The 19,957-nt window shown below is 35.1% G+C and overlaps 1 protein-coding gene across 1 annotated transcript; it reads left to right on the top strand.

The window, feature by feature from the left end:
- The first annotated feature begins 27 nt into the window (after nucleotides 1-27).
- Nucleotides 28-19,338, top strand: LOC141829263 (DExH-box ATP-dependent RNA helicase DExH6-like). The gene is given in 16 exon segments (XM_074716699.1): nucleotides 28-55; nucleotides 58-157; nucleotides 159-310; nucleotides 2,060-2,150; nucleotides 4,371-4,683; nucleotides 4,815-4,889; nucleotides 7,162-7,206; nucleotides 10,427-10,517; nucleotides 10,596-10,654; nucleotides 12,983-13,144; nucleotides 14,907-14,959; nucleotides 15,257-15,290; nucleotides 15,417-15,506; nucleotides 15,598-16,602; nucleotides 16,674-17,747; nucleotides 18,681-19,338. Coding segments are annotated over 16 exon segments (3,723 nt in total). The 3' UTR covers nucleotides 19,032-19,338.
- The last annotated feature ends 619 nt before the right edge of the window (nucleotides 19,339-19,957 follow it).

A 19,957-nucleotide genomic window follows, 5' to 3' on the forward strand; every position in this document is an offset into this window, starting at 1 on the left:
AAATTTTGGGCCGTAAAAGCCGTAGACATGGCCATCGCCCGCGTTATGTTTAGGTTTAAACAAGGCGACCGCCCAAAGTTGGCCTGCTCGAGGGCGCTCGAAAGAACAGAAAGGCGGCCACCGACAGGCGGAGGCGGCAGCCGAAACGCCAGATTTCGCGGGAAAGAGCTTGAAGGAAAACGGATGGGGAAGAAGGATAGAAGAGGAGGCGTGCGGTGGCAGCAGCCGCCGCCGCCGGGCCTCGTCACCGAGTCCTCCCGCGTTCGGATTTCCAAGACTCTTGAAGAGTTCCGGGGCTCCCAAGCTGAAGGTGCTGGTCGGTTTCATGCATAAAAAATCAATCTTGTTCACTTTCTCCCCCTCGTTATCTCAGTGATTCTCTTTACGTGCGGATTGACTGTTTTGTTTAACTCTTCTCGTCGTTGAAGTGTTATCTACGTCTATGGACTGTTGGTTCGGGCTTCTTTTTCTTTCTGCTTTTCTCTGTCTGAAAATAACAACGATACGAGTGTTGGATGGTGTAAGAATTGAAAATTTTCTTTGATGTATCTACACATTACGGGGAGTTAAGAGCTAATAAAAAGATAATATTTGACGTGGTCTTGATAAATAGACTTTGGAGGATTTGATTATTTGAACTAGGAGGAAGAAAACTGCTACCGAGTCACCGTTCTACGAGATTAAGTTTACGCTAACCTGACTTTGAAGTACTGCTGAACTTACACCAATCTCTCTTCCCTGATTCTTGGTTTTAGATTAAGCTGAAGCTGTACTATGGGATGCAAGTCACGTAAGCATGTAGCACTTGAAAACCTAGTCACTTTAGAGATGAAGTATATGGATGCCCTGCGTGAAGTATATGAATGCCTTGTAAATAATTTGGTTGATCTCAGAATATATTGTGTGTGTAATGGCAGATCAGTCCAGTATAGTCGCCAATCACAGTTGTTCTTGCTATTTTATACTTTCTTCACATTCTATCCTTTATGTCATTAGAATAGGTCCAGCAATTGACCTAGTTATATCAAAGGAACAAATTTACAAGGTGATGATTCCCATTGCTGTCGTCTCTTTACATGTATGACATAAAAGTTATTTGTTTGCTGGAAAAGATCCAATTTTTAATTTATACCCAGGTTGCTCATAGGAAATGTAAACTTGGTCACGCCTTTGTTGGCTGTAGTTAATAGTCAAGTCTTGGTCTTATGGAGAATCTGATGACACACTGAATTCTGCTAGATTCTTCAGCAGGTTGAGGGCACCTTAAAACAATGCGATTCTGTGAGAACTTTGGCTTTTGTGGCTATATATTGCTTTATTGATGAGCATGTCATGCTCAGAGCTGAACTCACATTTCATTTGAGCCTCCAACAAAGTTCTCTCGCTGATAGTCCCTCTTGCAAACAATTGAGAAGGTTGAAGTAAGAAAGAACTATCTATGAACTTTGTCTGTGGCTTATTAATTCTAGCTGGTAGGTGCAGTTGACTTGGCTATAGAGTCAACAGAGACTTCCGTAGAAAATGAACTTGAAATCTGGTGCGACATCTCTGGAGGTTTGAATCTAGAGAGCGATAGAATTGATTATGAAAAGCTTGAGCTTAGAAATGGGTGGAAGATTGGTGATATGTGGCAGAATACTTAGTGTGGGACAAACACTATGTGCTTTCCTTGCAGCAAGATTTTTTTTTGGATAAAATGCTCTAGGATTTGTGTGTTTTGGAGTCAGTGTCGAAAAAACACTATGTGATCTTCTTGCGGCAATATTTTTTGGATAAAATGCTCTGGGATTCATATATTCTGGAGTCACTTGATTTGATACTTGCCTGGATTTCCAATGGATAGCTGTGGATATTATTCATGAATGGGCCTGTTTTCATGATTCACAATTTGATACTCTGTTCTCTGCATCATTGTGCTTATAAATGTTATATCAGTTTCTGTATACTTGGGTCATGCATGTGAATACTATAAGTTGTTTTTTGGCATGATAATTGGATGTTTTCTTTTAGCACTACATGCTAATCTGACCAACTATGAATTTTGTGTATTTTTCTACAGTTTATACATTTGAACCAGGATTGTCAAAAGAAGAACGTGCCGTAATCCATATTATGTGCAGGAAAATGGGTATGCTGTCAAAAAGTTCAGGGTGAGTAGAAGAAACAGAGAGTAAACATGCAGAATTGTGTTTTCTTGTTGACACTTATCTTTATTTCCGTGACTGTTACACATGATTTCTACAGTGCTTTGATATGTATGCCATTTTCATTGCTTATATGTTTCATTTTAGTTAGCATAGGAGCTTATGCAAGATGTCATTATATTTTGTCTTTTTTAGCCAACCTACCACAGCAGTCCTTATATCATTTCTCAGCTGATGGATTAGTTATTTCTTTTGTCACTGGCTTAAATACTATGTCCACATAAGTGTTTACTCAGAGGCCTGCATTCTGTTCTTTAAAGTAGATAAATGCATTGTTTTTCTGGAAATCACTACATGCTGAATAGAATGGCAACCAAGAATGAGAGTGTGAAGAGTAGATATTAATCATTTCCTAATTGGTACGCTGTTGAAAGCATGCCAAATTGATTGGCTATGTAAGAAATTTGCAACTTTTATTCAAGTAGGCAAATGGAGTGTTGATATTTTTTCTAGGCATAACCACATCTATAATTAAATGTCAATCAACTTATACATGCTTGGTGCACTCATGCAAAATAGGATTATTAACATTGTAGATAGCCACTAGCCTACTTGATTGTTGTAGTGTGTTGATATTCACTTGGTGTTGGTCTCTCTAGGCTTTAATTAGTTTATTTCTTACACCACATCACCTAACTCGAAGCACGAGTCCTGTTTCTGATCATGGCTACCAATTTAAGTATAATAATCAAAAGCTGTTTCTGTTCATAGCTACCAATTTAAGTATAATTATCCAAGGCAGTGTCAAAGGACGCATCTTGATTTTGATCTCTTCAACTTCATGCTCCTAGTTCCAAAATATAACACACACATTTTCAAAATAGCTACCAATTTACCACAGGTGAAACATTTATTCCACGCCCCGACCAACCCGAAGTCTCGAAAGAGCTTAGTTGAATCTTTAATGACGATGTAGATGCAACACGAGGTGTTTTGGACAAGGGAGCAATGCGAGGTGACAACGACTTTTGCAAAATGTTTCAAATTGTGATTTTTGAACCTTACCAACAACAATTTATGTGCAAAAGATCAAGTGGGGAAGAGCACAGTGCTTTGAGAGAGATCAGTGGGAGAGAGAGAGGTCATGTTAGAGATTGGGTGATAGAGGAACCATGAGAGAGAGGACAGCAACATAGAGCAGGATTGAAGGTCATAGGGGTTGGACGACCAGTTGCTGGAGTAGGGTGATGCTACAACCGTCTGAGGGTGTGAGGGAAGGAGGGAAAGAAGAGATGGAGTGGCGTGGGTATGAATTGGAGCAAAGGAATTTTTTTATATACTCCTTAAAAATTGATTTAATTAACACAACTAAACTAGTTTAGCCCAAGTATTAACTTGGTTTACTTCTAATTTATTTGTTATAAGTCCAAAGTGATCCTGTGCTAGACTCACATGATGAAGCCTCCCAAAATTTAATTAGACCACACTAGATCCCCAAAGCTAATAAGTTGGTTCGGTTTAGCTTAATTGATTGTCCAAAATTTAAAATAAATTACAATAAGCAATCAATAAGATAACAACTTGATATCTAATATCCTCCACCAACTTAGGAAATTTAGTATTGAAATTTCGTTATCTGAAAGGAATAACTTATACTAAGTAAAATTGATCATGTTATCATTAATATTTTAATTAAATTAAGTATTGAAACCTTACCAACTCAATATCTGATACCAAAACTGAATCATTTTTGTAAACGACTGAAAATTCCATCACGACTCAAGATATTAAACCTTGCTATTGACATAAGCTTTATTTTTTTGTTTTAAATTTTGAGTGATTGGAGTATCCATTGGTTTGCATCACAAGCCTTACCTTCAGCTCTGTAGTTACATGAAAGATGGGAGCAACATTAGGATTATTTTAGTTGCATGAAATTGCTAATTGCCACATGGATGACATGCATATATATACCGTGCGATGTCCCTCTCTCACAAATAATAAGTAAACTAATTAAATATATAGAAAATACTTGTGTAATTTTCTAAAATTATATTTTATTATTATTTTTCCTTTGGATGTTACATTGGCATTTGAATTGAATCAGAAGATCCATCCATTTATAATTCCCTACCTTTCGATTCCCTACTTGTTCCTCTACTTTCTAAGTGGTAGTGTGAGAATGAATTTTCTGGGATTTTATGTTACACCTTGAACCTCACTTAGGCGTGGAGAAAGAAGATGCCTTTCTGTGTACAAAAGCAGAAAGGAAAATGCATCCATCAAGAAGGAAGAATTTACTACATACTTGCAATTTTCAGAAGATACAAGAAATATTCTTCAAGATCTTTTCATGCATTATCCACCTGAAGATATGGATCTGAGTGAAGATGCAGTAAGGAACATGAGGGAAAGAATTGGTAATCAACAATGGAAGCAAGATGCTACCTTTAGTAAACAATCAATTAGCAAGTCTGACATTACAAAGAAGGTGGAGGAGTTATCCTCCAGAATAAGTAATTCAGCGGAGCTGGGAAAGGTTATCCTTTTCAAAATTTTGATTGAACTTATTAGTTAATCTACTTGTTCTGGTTTCCATTGAGCTGCTAACCTTCTTTTTTATTTCAACTTGATTTTGGTGAGGATTCAAGTTGTGAATATTTTCTACAGGTTATAGAAGACAGAGCTAAACTTCCAATTGCGTCTTTCAAACATGTCATTACTTCAACACTAGAAAATAACCAGGTCCCTTGCTCTACATATTCCTTATTTTAATAAGCACATGCAATTTATTGAACTAATATCTTTATTGAATACTCTGTTGAAAACAGAACATGTTCATGAATAACATTGTTATAAATATAATTTTTTAAAGTTATTCTTGATTGGATATATAAGAAACTATGGTTTGCTCGACATGATTGAAATTTACCATTTTGGTGAAATACCTAAATGTGGCATTTATAATGATTCGCTTAGATGAGAGTACATGAGCATTAGCTTAGCAAGTCCAACTATCTGAAATACTTAAGTCCAAGCTAGTAGTAGCTGGCTCATCTTACTTTATAAAGCTTCTTTACAATCTCTGTATTTTTTAGACTGGACTTCCTTGTCAAGACCTAAACTCTCAAGTCATAGTCGACAATCCCCTTATATGGTAGCATGTGAGAACTAATGGTGGCTACACATAGGCACACCTTTTCAATATCTCACTGTTCCTACATTAGCTTTGCTCCAATACTAATTAAATTGTCACGACTCAAATAGCTCCCTTCTCGTGGATGAGGCGAGATCCCCTAGTCATCAACAATTCCATCAGCATTACTTATAACTAATGTTGGTCCACATGATATTACATTTTAAAATATACTCATATAACCCAATAGAAGCTAAACTATTACAAAAATTAATAATAAGAATAACCAAATAGTCAAATAATTTTACTGTTAAAGGTAATTGATACTCTAATAATTAAAATAAAAACTAAATGGACAAGCTGACTAATACCAAAAGGAAATATAAAGAAAATAAAATTTGAAAACTGACTCCACAAAGACAATTAATCTAATGATTTGACAACAACATCTATCTTAGAGTAACTCTAATGTTTTGATTTGACATGCCCAACACTCTCCTCTTGTAAATCTAGGGACAAGATAAATAGGATGTCAGCTGAGGAATAGCTAGTAGGAATATGTAACACTTTTAGTTAGTTTTTACCTTATTTGTAATTTCAACGTGGTGGACTTGTGGGTTATTCCCTGCTCTTTTGAGCAATGGAATGGTACAACATGCACACTCAGGAACAATCAACCTACTGTGATTATTGACAACGAAATGTTCAAGGTTGCAAGCTATCCAATTAGCTTTGGTCAAGAGATGGCACTGTGTGCAACTACCACCAGAATTGTCTTCTCTTGAAAGTTCTATCAATGCTCCTCTTTCCCAGCGAGAGCATCCAACGCTGCTTAGCTGCCTCAAGCCTGCTTTATGGATGCCTCGTTCCAATAATCTCGTTGGAGTCGACTAGTACTGGATGAGACAAAAAAAATCTTGTCTAATAACAAAGTCATTGTGCGGACACAGGCCATACTGTACCAAGTACCACGACGAAGTTACTCATTGCTTTGCATGTATGCTAGGATGGATTTAAATGAATCTGAATAGTGATATCTTGGCTATGGTTTGTCAATCGAGGTTGATTATATTTTTATTTCTTGCTTTTTCATAATTACAATTCAAATGATTATTATTGAATTAAGTTAAATGGAAGGAGATTAAAGAGCTAAAACTCATCTAAATTCATCTTGACATACTTCAATACATGTGGAGCTTTGTCAAGCGTTGATAGGTATCGTAAAATTTTTTTAAATCAATTGAATAATTGATTGCTATAATCTTATCTAGAAGTAAAGGGAATTGAATGGCTAAAACTATTCATCTCTGCATGCTTTGAACATGCTGTCAAGTATTGGTATATAGTTCAATTGGTTGTCTAATGCTAATATTTTAAAAAAGTAAATACACCTAACAGAAGAGATTAAAGGACTAATACCTTGAACTTATTTGGGCATGGTTGGATGTTGCTGAAGCATGCCGAGTGTGTTGGCATGGTATAATGCTGAAATTGTAGCATTTCAGCCGAGGAATGGAACCCTAGCATGGAACCATTCTTAAACCTGGGAAAAAAAATACCTTGTACATTTAAGCAGATTCACTGCTTTATAGGAAAAAATTAACAAAGAATAGGTTATTTTTCACTGTTAGAAGGGATTGGATGTTTTTTCTTCTTTGTATTCGTGTTAGCACCCTGACTTTTGGGTAGAACAGTAGAGGTTGAACTATTTACTTGTTAAGCCTATTTGCTTCTAACATAAAAAAAATCATGTGTTATTGGCTAAATGCCGGTTATAGCAGGTCTCAAACAGATCACCGCTATTTTTTTGTTCCTTTTGTGGATAGTTATTTAGATGTATTCCTGATGTATTTGTTTAGCTAATATATTCTTTTTAATCAGGTTGTACTTATATCTGGTGAGACCGGTTGTGGAAAAACTACTCAGGTTCCTCTTTTATTTTCCTTTTATGAATCTTGCACATAAGGTTCCAATAATTTCAATCATATTATAGTTCTAAATGTATATGTTTTTTTTATGTTTCTCACATCTACTCAAGATTCGTCTTGTTTGTTGAATAATTTTCGTGATTTATCTAAAATATGAAACATGTATTTTTATGCATGGCATTGAAATATATATATATATTAGACAAATATATGCAGTGTTTGTTATTTTATGATAATTTTGGCCAAAATGTGGTTCTCTAGGTAATGGTCCTTTTTTCTCAAACAAATCAGCTAAGATTGTAGAATCTGTGGATGAAGGCAACCAGTTCATGTAAACAGTGGACCACAAGGTAGCTGATACTTGTGGTTACTAGCATACCCATGTAAATACATGGGTTCTTGATTGATGACAGTGACTTCCAGTGTTATTATCTTTATCTTTTGGTCTCTAGTGGGTTTAGTCTTAATCAGATATAACGTTCTTATATAACTCATTACAGATGCAGACTGTTTCTGTATGCTTTGCTTTGTGTATGTGGTGGTGATGGGGTTTGGGGTGGGTATCTAACTAGACATGTTAATAGACGTTGCTTGCCTTGGCTTGCCAAGAGGCATGCTAGGCCAGGCACGACCTCGTTCGGTCTGTGCTCATGCTGACCTGCTAGATGTATAAGTGCGGCCCAGCCAGAACCTGTTGCTGGTGTTGGGACATCACGGCATGATCCAATTTGTGTCGGGCAAGGTTAGGCCAAGCCACTGGTGGCACGATCCATTTGACACTTTTGTCTAACTACCATTTTTGTCTGTATGCATTCAATTTTTCATTCTACTTAAACTATCTTTATATATGTTATTCAAATTGAAATATACTTACGTATTCATTTGAAAAATTATTGTTCAATAAAATAAACACTTGTTATTAGGGCTCAGTTGCAAGCCACTACTATCAACTGAAAAGTTATTGTTCAATAAAATTTTTCAGTAAATATTAAGTAACTAAATAGAAATGTCAGAAAATGAGCATTATTTACTATTTCATATAGATCCTATATATCTTCATCAAGAGTGTTAAAAAGGATGTCAGAAAAGGAATATTGGATACAAAAGAGATGACGAGTAGATTAACATTGGTAGCGTAGAAGAAATGACAATGTAGGGGAGGATGCAAGCAACAATCTCGTGAAATCATAACAAGCTCATGAGATCATTATTGAAGGAATAAGGACTTTGGAAGGGATGCTAGTATGGACAATGCAAATATCGAGGATCTTGAGGTTGTGGAAGCCAGAAGGGATGTTGAAAGAAAACATGAGATGTGAAAGTGATGTTGAATTGCCGTAAACGATTGAGACAAGGGCGGATGACAGAGATGAAATCAACCAATCTTGGTAGATTGTGTAACAATGAAAGACAGAACATAAAGTTAGAAGGCGGAAGGAGGAGCGATGCAAGTCATGCCTATTTAACTGTTTTGAAATTAACTAAATTGGTAATTAATCAGAAATACAATTGAAATTTGATAATAATTGACATATTAATTATGCAACTATTACTTAACTAAATGAGATATAATTTAATACAAAATATATGGTCAGTTTTTTTGGTTATTTTTTTGGGATCTATATAAAAAGCTAAAAAAACACTCTAAACCTGATATGCAAAAGATTGAATCCCTGAAATTTGAGACAAAGCTTGAAAACATCCTAATTTTTTAGATCACTTTGGTCAAGCCCACCCCTAACTAGTGGTACCCACCTTCCTCTTCATTTTGTAGATAAATTACTGGTGGAGAGAAGAAAACAAAGGGATGCAAGCCCCTTTTCCCTAGAATGATTCCACTCCAATGGTCAAAATTTACTAGCAATTTCATCTTAAAAAAAGTCAAGAGTTTTAGTATGGGAGCAACCCATCTTGATCTCTATATCCTAGGAATAAGGGAGTCTCTAACCCAATTTAATATCCAAAAAATGCTTAAAAGAGGGCAAACAACATGAGTAAATCACTGTATACAATAAATTTAATCTACTTGCAAAAAAGAGAATTTATAATTAATAAGGAAAAACATCTACTATCATACAGGTGGCACATGAGTGGTGTAGAATGTTCGTCAAGTGTTGGAATTGAAAAAAGAGGTCTCATCACTGGATGGATGAAAAGGAGAGGGGTGGGGTTTTAAGGTAAACATAAAATTTAATCAAACTTTTTAAGCATACAACTCTAGTGGCTTGCCTAGTCATAGGATTGGTGGGTGGTAGTGATATGCCTTATCACAAGATTGGACGGTGGGTAGGTTATGATAGGGCAAAAATTAATAATTATAATTATAAATGTTAGTTAAATATATTTAGTGGTTTTTATAATTACAAAATTCAAGTCATAAGTTTTTAATTGTTTTTGTAGTTATATAAGTTAATTTACTAATGATTAGTTGTTAATGATGTTTAATTTATAATTTACATAATCGATTAATTATTAGAAAATGAATACTTATTACTTGATATTTGATAAGTTATAATCTGTAATTATCTATATATTTTGTTTGATTTTAAATTATTAAATATAATATATTATTTTATCTATCTATTGAATTTAAGTTAATTTAAATTAATTATATCTAAATAAAGTGATCTATTAATTTAAAATTTAATTGTGATCTAATAATTTAAATTTAAATTTTATGACATTTTTCTTACATTTTATATAAATTAAAAGTTAATTAAAATTCAATTATATGATTTAATGATTTTGAGCCTTAATTTTTTATTTATTACTTATTGATTTGTTTTCTTAGATAATTATGATTGTTAATTATATTAACATAGTAATCATCTCTTCCCGTTTTGATGGGCGTTGAGTGTTTGCATAGTATGATATTTAATCATACTTGGTGTCTTCAGGAACTACTACTCTTACCTAGAATGATACCTTAAACTTGGTTCATCAAGAGGTGGTGTGGAAAAATAAGCCTCATAATGGTAATTCTTGTTTCCGCATGCCCACCAATTTTGCATCTATCATTAGAGCATCATTTTTTACTTCTATATGCCAAAGCTACCCTTAACTTCTTGGATATAATATGGAGCATAATGGTATTATGTGTGTCTGTGTGTATTTATTCTTCTCGCTTTTAGGTTTTTACTATTTGATATCTTTTATGTGTATTTCCCATTTTCTTATCATTTGCTTTAGTTGCACTTAATTGCCTTTAATGAAATCAGGTTCCTCAGTATCTGTTGGAACATATGTGGGATAAAGGTGAAGCTTGTAAGATCATATGCACACAACCTAGACGCATTTCAGCTATTTCAGGTTTCTTTACCTCATAGTATAATTTTTTTTTCCTTCATGCTATATCTTGTTATCATCTGAGATTTTGGGATTAAACAGTTGCTGAGAGGATCTCATATGAAAGAGGGGAACCTGTCGGAGAGACTGTTGGGTATAAGGTATACATTTTTATCAGCAAATATTTGGAATCTATTTTCTAATTTTACCAAAATTGCTCCTTTTGATTTATTTATTTTGGTTAAAACTTAAAAGTTCCAGAAGTAGATAATTTGATATTTTCTATTGGAATCCATGTCCTCTGGCCCAGCAGTCTGTGTTACTGGGACCATGTTGAAGACCTGGGTGCTTTGCTATGAAATTAAATAATGGTATTTTATAATATATAATGATGAATATATCAATTGTCCAGTCAATCTAATATTTCGTATTCATTTATCACAATATATTCAAGGGTTATCAGTTACTTCCCTAGGTAAGTTGCTTCCTTGATAATAGTTAAATTAAGACAATCATGTTAATTCATTATAAATTAATTCTTTATATTGTTTAATTCTCCAAATGTATATACTCTATATACACATTCTCTTTTCAATTTATGTTGAATTTCTTTGTATTATCTGAAAAATTGTCAACTCTAATAATGAAATTCTTTATAAGCATGGACTTGAAATCTTGAATATAAACAAGTTAATTCTTAATTAATCTAAGCTTAGATTTAAGTAGCAAATTGGCACTTTACTACCTGAGCTATATGGCCATAATTTTGCCCCCGGGGCACGGTGCAACGATAGGGCCATTGGTGGATTCTCCAGAGCGTCACGGTTCGATTATCTATTGGAGCATACATATTCTCTATTTTGTGAAAAAAATTATGGGAAGCAGCACGAAGTATGATTACCTAGGTGGATTGGGCTACCACCTAGCCGAGTAGTCGTGTTGCGGCCTATAGTTCTAATACCCATATGGAGCATGGTGCTCTACAGCGATGGGTCGATCGTGGAAGTTGGTTGTCGGTGGTCTCAACATGAGCACTTCCGGGATTTGCCCTGGTGGGTAGTGGGAAACTTCTATGGGGCCGGGCCGATCACCTCTAGGATTAGTCGGTTCGAAGAATTGAAAACCTGGATGACCAATATATATATATATATATATATATATATATATATGGCCATAATTCTATTATTCAAAAATTCAAATATATTAACACAAAATATATTTATGCTTCCAAACTTGTATCTTTTTTATTTTGAACCCCAAATGATTCATAAATCATGATTGTAGTTGAGCTTTATACTACTGCTTCATTTTCATGTACTTGACTCCTAATCTGATTTTCTGTGTTTTAATGAGTGACAGTGGTTATTTGTTCTTATTTTCTTGTTTATTTGGGTCCCATCTATCTTGAATATTTACAATGTGTGTTTCATGCTTTCTCCCAAGAGTAGAAGAGAAACAGTAAGTTTTATATTGCTGTTTAATCAGTGTTTTGGTAGCTGCAAGACTAGCAACTAGGAACAATATCTTTTTCTTCTCTTCCCTTGCGTTATTTCTTTCTCATTCCTTATTTTTACTTTCTACGTTTGCACTTTTTCCTATTTGGTTCTCGGACATCAAGGTATTTCTCCAAATCATATGATCTTTGATGAAAATTCAAGAGAATGAGGAGCTGTTATATCAATTCAATTCTTGTTGTAATAGGATCAGCCATACATGGTTTATTGCTCTGCCTATAGATGCTTATTCTTGTATGCATAAAAATTGCACTAGATAGTTGATTGATGTGTGTGGATGATGTGTGTGCATTGGGTTATTTCACCTGGTGAGTTGGCGTATGTGTCATCAATATGCTGTATGACAAAAAGAAACCATTACATTCAGAGATGATGGTGAGTTCGTCAAGTGCCTAACTTGGAACCTAACACTTAAGGATAGGCATATGTATAATGTATGAGATTTTTTAAAATAAACTACATAGTTCTTCAAGAGAGCCTTCATGCTTGGACATTAGTTCATATTCAGTAGTTTCTCTTCTTGATTATCAAGTTATAGTTGATGATTGGAGTGCATCTAACTCTCAAATCTGATATGATATATGTGCTAATAGTTAGTGGATGAACTTCAACAACTAGATAAAGTCATTTTTAAGTATTGAGTTATATCAATACATCTAGTAGATTGCATGCCATTTTGTTTTTACGGATCTAAGTTTCTACTGGTCCTTTCTGTTGTGTTTCATATTCTAATATATAGACAATGATAATCTGATAGTGATGCAATTCACTCTACTTTTCTGATCCCTTGTCTGTACTGGGTTCTTTGTGTCGTTGGTATTTTGATGTTATCTCCGTATGCATTTTCAGCTTGGTTATTGGAAATTTTTATATATTTTTCTTTAAAAATCTGAGCTCACTTTTTCTGTCCTGTATAACTGTTGTTGCAAATATGCCTAGCAAACTCAAGTTCAGTTTTTTCTTCTTTGAACACAGATTCGATTGGAGTCCAAGGGTGGGAAGCACTCCTCGATAATATTCTGCACCAATGGAGTGTTTTTGAGATTGTTGATCAGTAGAGGTTCAAGTTTTTCAAGCATTGATGCTGGGAACAGTTCAGTGGAGGACTGTTTGCAAGGAATAACCCATGTTATTGTGGTAATGCCTGTTATTTCTGGTCTGTTAGTTTTAATTGAGTGTGTTATAGTGTTTTTATGAAGGCTAGAACTTTCTATTAGTAGACCTGGTTTAGTAATGGACTTGATGCCTTTGAGAACCTTTTATTTCTAGCCTAGTAGTGTTTGAATTGTGTCTTATTGTGTTTGATGAGGGCTAGAACTTTTTCTATTACTGAGCTTGGTTTAGTAACAGACTTGATGCTTTTGAAATGTACAAATAAGAGCATTTACTGAAAAAAAATTATTTTAGTGAGATTTTTTAATGATTGTTTATAGCACTTTACGGTTCATTAGTCTTGAACAGAATAGGGCAACTCATGTATACTTCATTTTTTAAGCCATATTATACCTTCAAGTTTCCAAAAAGTTCAGAAAACTAATTTGTAAGTGATCTCTACATTAGGAGTAAATTTATCCTTTTGCCTATAAGGATAACAAACACATTGATTGCATCTTTTCATGTGGAATATGCATAATAAGCTTTCTTGATTTCTTAACCTTTTCTTCTTCAGGACTAGCTATGTGAAACACCTCTTGGCAGGTCTAGTGTCTGGAGAAAAAGAGTGATTTTTCCTTATATCTTGTTTTTAAAGAAACTCTATTAAGAGCATGCTGTCTTTTATGAATTCGAGATAAGAAACAAAAAAATTGTTAAGATGGATCAATATTAAATTCCTACAAATAAGAGGTTTAGATATTTTGGATCTATTATTTGATGAAGAGATAATGACGAAGATATCATTAATAGTAATAAAAATGAGTGGTTAAATTGACAATGATATTCTTGTGTGATTGTTGTATGCCTCTTAGGTTAAGATTATGATACAACCTACCACAATGGAGAAAACTCGCCCACTGTTTTTACCACCATTTTCAGTAATAAGAAAAGAGTGTGAAAATTATTAAGATTGATTAATGTTAATTCTTATAAATATAAGAGAGTTAGATATCTTGGATCTATTTTAATGAGATATTGATGAATATATTATTAATGGTATAATGAGTGGTTGAGGTTCTTGTGTGACTGTCTTACATAAGACTGTGATTGTCATATACCTCATAGGTGTTAGGAAGCAACATGTTCAAAAATGCAATATAGCATGGATAAGAAAACTAGAGTGGATGTGTTGAGTTAGTACAAAGGACAAATGGAATATATTAATACCTGAGAACAATTAGGTGTACCCCATTTGGCAATAAACTGGAGAGGAATTTCAGATCTGATGAACATGTTCAAAAGGCAATCTATAAATTCTATAGTTATAGATGTTGACTTTTATTAGAGTGGATGTTATGACATGTAGAGGGATGTAGAGGGAGCCCAAAGAAAATTTTAGTTAGTAAAAAAAGATGATTTAATTGATTGAAATGTTACTAGGGATATAACTTTGCAAAGAGATCAATGTAGTGATAGGATTCAAGCTGCAAACCATAAATAGGAGGGGCAAACATGTTGATGAACATGATATGCATACAGACTCATCCTGTAATTCTCTAATACGATGTGATAACAATATTCTCAATGAATGGTTTTCATTTTCTAGATATTTGTGTTCAGCTCAAGTGGTTGCTTTAGTTGTTCCTTAACTAATGTAATTTCACTTTAGTCTAACTGACATTGAATAAGGTGTATGATTTGATTTTCGTTTGATACTAGATCTATCATAATCTTTTAGCGGCTTTAACTTGCTCTGTGCTAGATTTCATTTAATTTGTGGCTTGCCAACCACTTTCTTTTGTAGGATGAAATTCACGAGAGGGATAGATATTCTGATTTTATGCTGACAATACTCAGGTATTTGGATTGCACTACTTGGATGCTCTTCTAGTTCCATTTATTTGCTTTAATGAACTCACATATTATTATACAAATTTCTACTGAAGGACAAGTAACCCTGTATATAGATTGGGATTTCTTTGGTGATTGAAAGTTATAATTTGTCTTGCAGTAAGAAATTGTTGTATGGTTATTCATGATTGATAGAATTGTGAATTAGTGATCATTCTTTTTTTGTCTGCAATATCATAAAAATAAAATTTTCATAGGTTTATTTCCTGTTCTGAGTTATCTGTTTTCTGTTTTGATCATCAGAGATTTGCTTCCTGCTTATCCACATATACGATTGGTAAGTACAAGTTTCATTGGCACTTAGTGTTCCATACCATGTTTTTTTGGACTATAACCTCATGCATGATGTGCAGTCATTTTTTACTCATAATGATGAATGATTTGTACCTTTAAAAACCAACAGGTGCTCATGAGTGCCACTCTTGATGCTGAGCGATTTTCCAATTACTTCAATGGGTGCCCTATTATTCAAGTCCCAGGATTTACATATCCTGTGAGAATGTTTGTGTCAATTACTACATTGCCACTGGTATTTATTGTTCTTTGTAACACAAATTAATAACAACTGAGAGTTTTTTTTTCAGGTCAAGACTTTTTATTTGGAAGATGTACTTTCTATCCTGAAACCTGTGGATGATAACCATTTAAATCATGTGGCAGTGAATGATTCTGAGGAATCTAGTCCTCTGTCTGCAGAAGATAAAAGTGTCTTAGATGAAGCAATTTGTTTGGCTTTAACTAATGAAGAATTTGATCCTTTACGAGAGTTGATTTATACTGAGCAAACACCTAGAATCTACAACTACAGGCATTCTTCTACTGGTGTATCACCCTTGATGGTATTTGCTGGAAAGGGCAGAGTTGGTGATGTTTGCACACTTCTTTCTTATGGTGTTGATTGTTCTTTATGTGACAACAATGGTCAACGTGCTCTAGATTGGGCTGAATGTGAGAACCAAGGTCAGACATACGAAATTATCCAAAAACATATGGAGAAAGATAAATCAAAATCAGTAGATGATGAGGAGCTACTAAATGAATACCTTGCAAGTGTTGATCAAGAGCACATTGATACCGTGCTTATAGAGCGGCTATTAGAGAAAATTTGCACTGATTCAATAGAAGGAGCTATTCTCATTTTTCTTCCTGGATGGGATGACATTAACCAAACCAGAGAGAGGTTGGTTGCATCACCATTCTTTCAGGATCAATCAAAGTTTTGGATAATCTCTCTGCATTCTATGATTCCGTCTGCAGAGCAGAAGAAGGTTTTTAAGCGCCCACCTGTTGGTGCTCGTAAAATCATTCTGTCGACAAACATTGCTGAGACTGCTGTTACAATTGATGATGTTGTATATGTCATAGATAGTGGCCGAATGAAGGAAAAAAGTTATGATCCATATAACAATGTATCCACACTTCATTCTTCTTGGGTGTCAAAAGCTAGTGCAAGACAACGTGAAGGTCGTGCTGGTCGTTGTCAACCAGGAACCTGTTACCATCTTTTTTCAAAATTTCGTGCAGCGTCTTTGCCAGAGTACCAAGTTCCTGAAATTAAGAGGATGCCTATTGAGGAACTTTGCTTGCAGGCAAGTTCTTTCTCTCTTCTGTTGTAATTACTACTAAAATTTGGATTTACTCTTAGTTTATTTCCTTGCAGGTAAAATTACTTGACCCCAGTTGTAGACTAGCTGACTTTCTACAAAAAACATTGGATCCTCCTGTTTCAGAAACAGTTCGCAATGCAATTATTGTTCTTCAAGATATAGGTGCTTTAACAGACGACGAAAGACTCACTGATCTTGGGAAGCAGCTTGGTTCCATTCCTGTTCATCCAACAACTAGCAAGATGCTTTTGTTTGCAATTCTGATGAATTGCTTGGACCCTGCATTAACTCTGGCATGTGCAGCTGATTATCGTGAACCATTCCTTCTCCCAATGGCTCCAGATGGGAGGAAGAAGGCCGCTTTTGCAAAACTTGAACTTGCCTCTTTGTGTGGTGGGTGCAGCGATCAACTTGCGGTTGTAGCTGCATTTGATTGTTGGAAGAAGGCAAAAGAAAGAGGTCAGGAATCACAATTCTGTTCTAGGTATTTTGTCTCATCTGGTACAATGAATATGCTATGCGGCATGAGGAAGCAGCTTCAGAGTGAGCTAGCAAAACATGGATTTATTCCAAAAGATGCATCTAATTGTAGTTTAAATGCTCATGATCCTGGTATTCTTCGAGCAGTGCTCATGGCTGGTGCTTATCCAATGGTAGGAAGATTTCTTCCTCGCCGGAAGAATGATAAAAGAGCTGTAGTGGAAACTGCTAGTGGTGCCAAAGTTCGCTTACATCCACATTCATCTAACTTTAATTTATCATTTAGTAAGGAGGCTACTAGTTCACTTGTTATTTTTGATGAAATTACTCGTGGGGATGGAGGGATGTACATAAAAAATTGTTCTCTTGTTGATCCATATCCATTATTATTGCTTGCGAAGGAATTGGTTGTTGCTCCTACTGATGACCTTGATGCAAGTGATGAAGATGTAGATGATTCTAGCAATGAGAGGGATGAGTTGGAGCCGAACAAATCCTCTAGTACAGGTGGGGAAGAAATAATGTCTTCTCCAGACAATAATGTTTCAGTATTTGTTGATGGATGGTTGAGATTTGAATCAACAGCACTTGATGTTGCTCAGATATACTGCCTACGGGAACATCTATCTTCCTCAATCTTATTTAAGGTATGGTTTTTGACATTGTACATAGTTTCACAAATTGATTTAATAGTTTTTTCCAGTTCCCAACTTCTTCGACCAGCTATATATTTGACAAAACATATCATATAAACAGATTTTAGTTTTATTGATTCATCATTAGTATCCATTTTCTTCCTCGTACCCATATTTTGTCTCAAAATGTTTCAGTCAATTTTGGTTGTCTTTTACTCTCGCAAGTTTTTTTCTTCTTTCGTCAAGATAAGTTTTATCAAGGCACAGAATTATTCAATTTACTAGTTGCTTAGAAAATCTGAGCTTTGATGAAGCTCATTCATGCGTCCTGCCTGATGAGGTACCTTCAACAGTCTTTGAAGTCGCAGTCATCTTTTAGACATCTGTTGAATCTCCATATAACACATGTTACCAGTTCTTATTAAAAACATTAGGAGATGCCAGAGTGAAATGATTTCCTACAAACAGGAAGACTGCTAGATAGCAGATCTTCTCTGTTGATGTTTTTAGCCTGTGTTTGTTAAGTCCTACCTATGGTGATGCATTAGAATACAACTCCCAATAATAGGAAGGTTTAGAGGCAAGCACTAAACCAAGCAGCCAAGCAGATCATTCATCTTCCGAGAGCTCGGTGTCTGAAAATTTAATGCCACCATCAAAGGAAGCTATAATATTATCCTCCAGAGAAGGAAAGACGTGGAACCTCATGGTGCCACAATGTTCAATGTAAGGATTGAACTCATATAACAGCAAGCATGTTTAAATCCACAGTGAAGAGTTCCCCCTGGAATGTGCCAAACTCGGTGACATAAATGTAAAATGACAATCAAGTAATATAAATTTCCCAATTCTTATGTATGTTAGATAATTTTAAGTAAATATAGTGAAGTGTCCATTTATTCTTCTCTGATATGCTTTCTTATAAGAATGCCAACAACTTTGCAGGTAAAGAATCCGCGGGCAATTCTGCCTCCTGCTTTACGGGCGTCAATGTATGTTATTTCCTGTATTCTCTCTTATGACGGATTACCTCGAGTGCTTTCCGATGGCCGATCATCAGCTGGAGATGCAGGGGACACAAACAAATCCATTCAGGGAAGAAGACGAGCCGGCTTCATTCCACCTGGGGCCTTCCTCAGATCCTTATTTTCAGACCAAGTTGAAACTCCTCATGTCCAGAAATACAGGAAAACTCAGCAAAGCCATAGTGCTCCCAGGGCACCCAACATGCCTTTTCATGGTTCAAAATCTGATAGCTCAACACCAAGGAGAAGATCCTTCAAAAGGCGACGATGAAGTCCCAGCTAGCCAGGTCTTTCATTGATCCTCACTGTTGTGGTTGCTGATCCTCCGAAAATTACCCAACATTCCAGAAAGCCAGAATCTAGTTGCTGTTTGTTTGAGCAAAAACTTCATGCAATATCCAAAAATGGTGATTTATGGTGTTGGTGCAGCAGCCATATGTGCCATGCTCTTGTGGGTTGACTTCATCAGAATGCAAGATTAAATCTTGTTAATTCTTTTGGGGGAAAGTAGAATACAATGTTTAGAAAACATCAAACCCTTATGTTAAAGTCTATTAAATGAGGTCGTGTTAAATGAAAAAAAAAAGAAGGAAAATCGGATCCTAACTGTGTATTTCACCTGATTTAATATTGATATTCAAATGCATTTCTTGATGTGGATGGATTAATAGATTTACCATTCGAGCTTTATATGGATTGAAACAAATTCCTCACAAAAGAAGCCATTAGCCACAAAAGAAGATAGACTTTTTTTCTTGTCGCTTGGCTAAAGAACCTTGCGTAACTTGAATGATTTGATTTGAAAGGGACCCGAAAAGAATCTGATGATATTCCAGATCGATTAGTCTTCAAATTTTTCTCTTTATCGTAAATAAATATATCATAGGCTTTTAATTGTTAAAATTATTATTGCTGAAAAAGTCAAAGAAAAACTTTCTACGTGTTGACTTGGATAACTGTGTTTGTTTTTTTTTCTATATTAGTCATAATATTCAATTGGCTGCAAAGATCCGCCGCATTTAGGACACTCCCTAAACTGGAAAGTGTAAACCCAACTAGATTTGGCCGTATCCAGCGTAATTAACAAATAAACCTTTCTTCTCAGAACCTGTCGAAATCATGCAACATTTTTGTCTCTCTTTCTTGTTTGCTGTGATCTCTACTAGTAGTCGATCCATTTGCGTTTCCTCGAAATTC

The sequence above is a fragment of the Curcuma longa genome, chromosome 5, assembly GCF_044706935.1.
Source record: "Curcuma longa cultivar G26 ecotype Majalengka, Jawa Barat chromosome 5, ITB_CL_G26_1.1, whole genome shotgun sequence".
Classification (NCBI taxonomy): Eukaryota; Viridiplantae; Streptophyta; class Magnoliopsida; order Zingiberales; family Zingiberaceae; genus Curcuma; species Curcuma longa.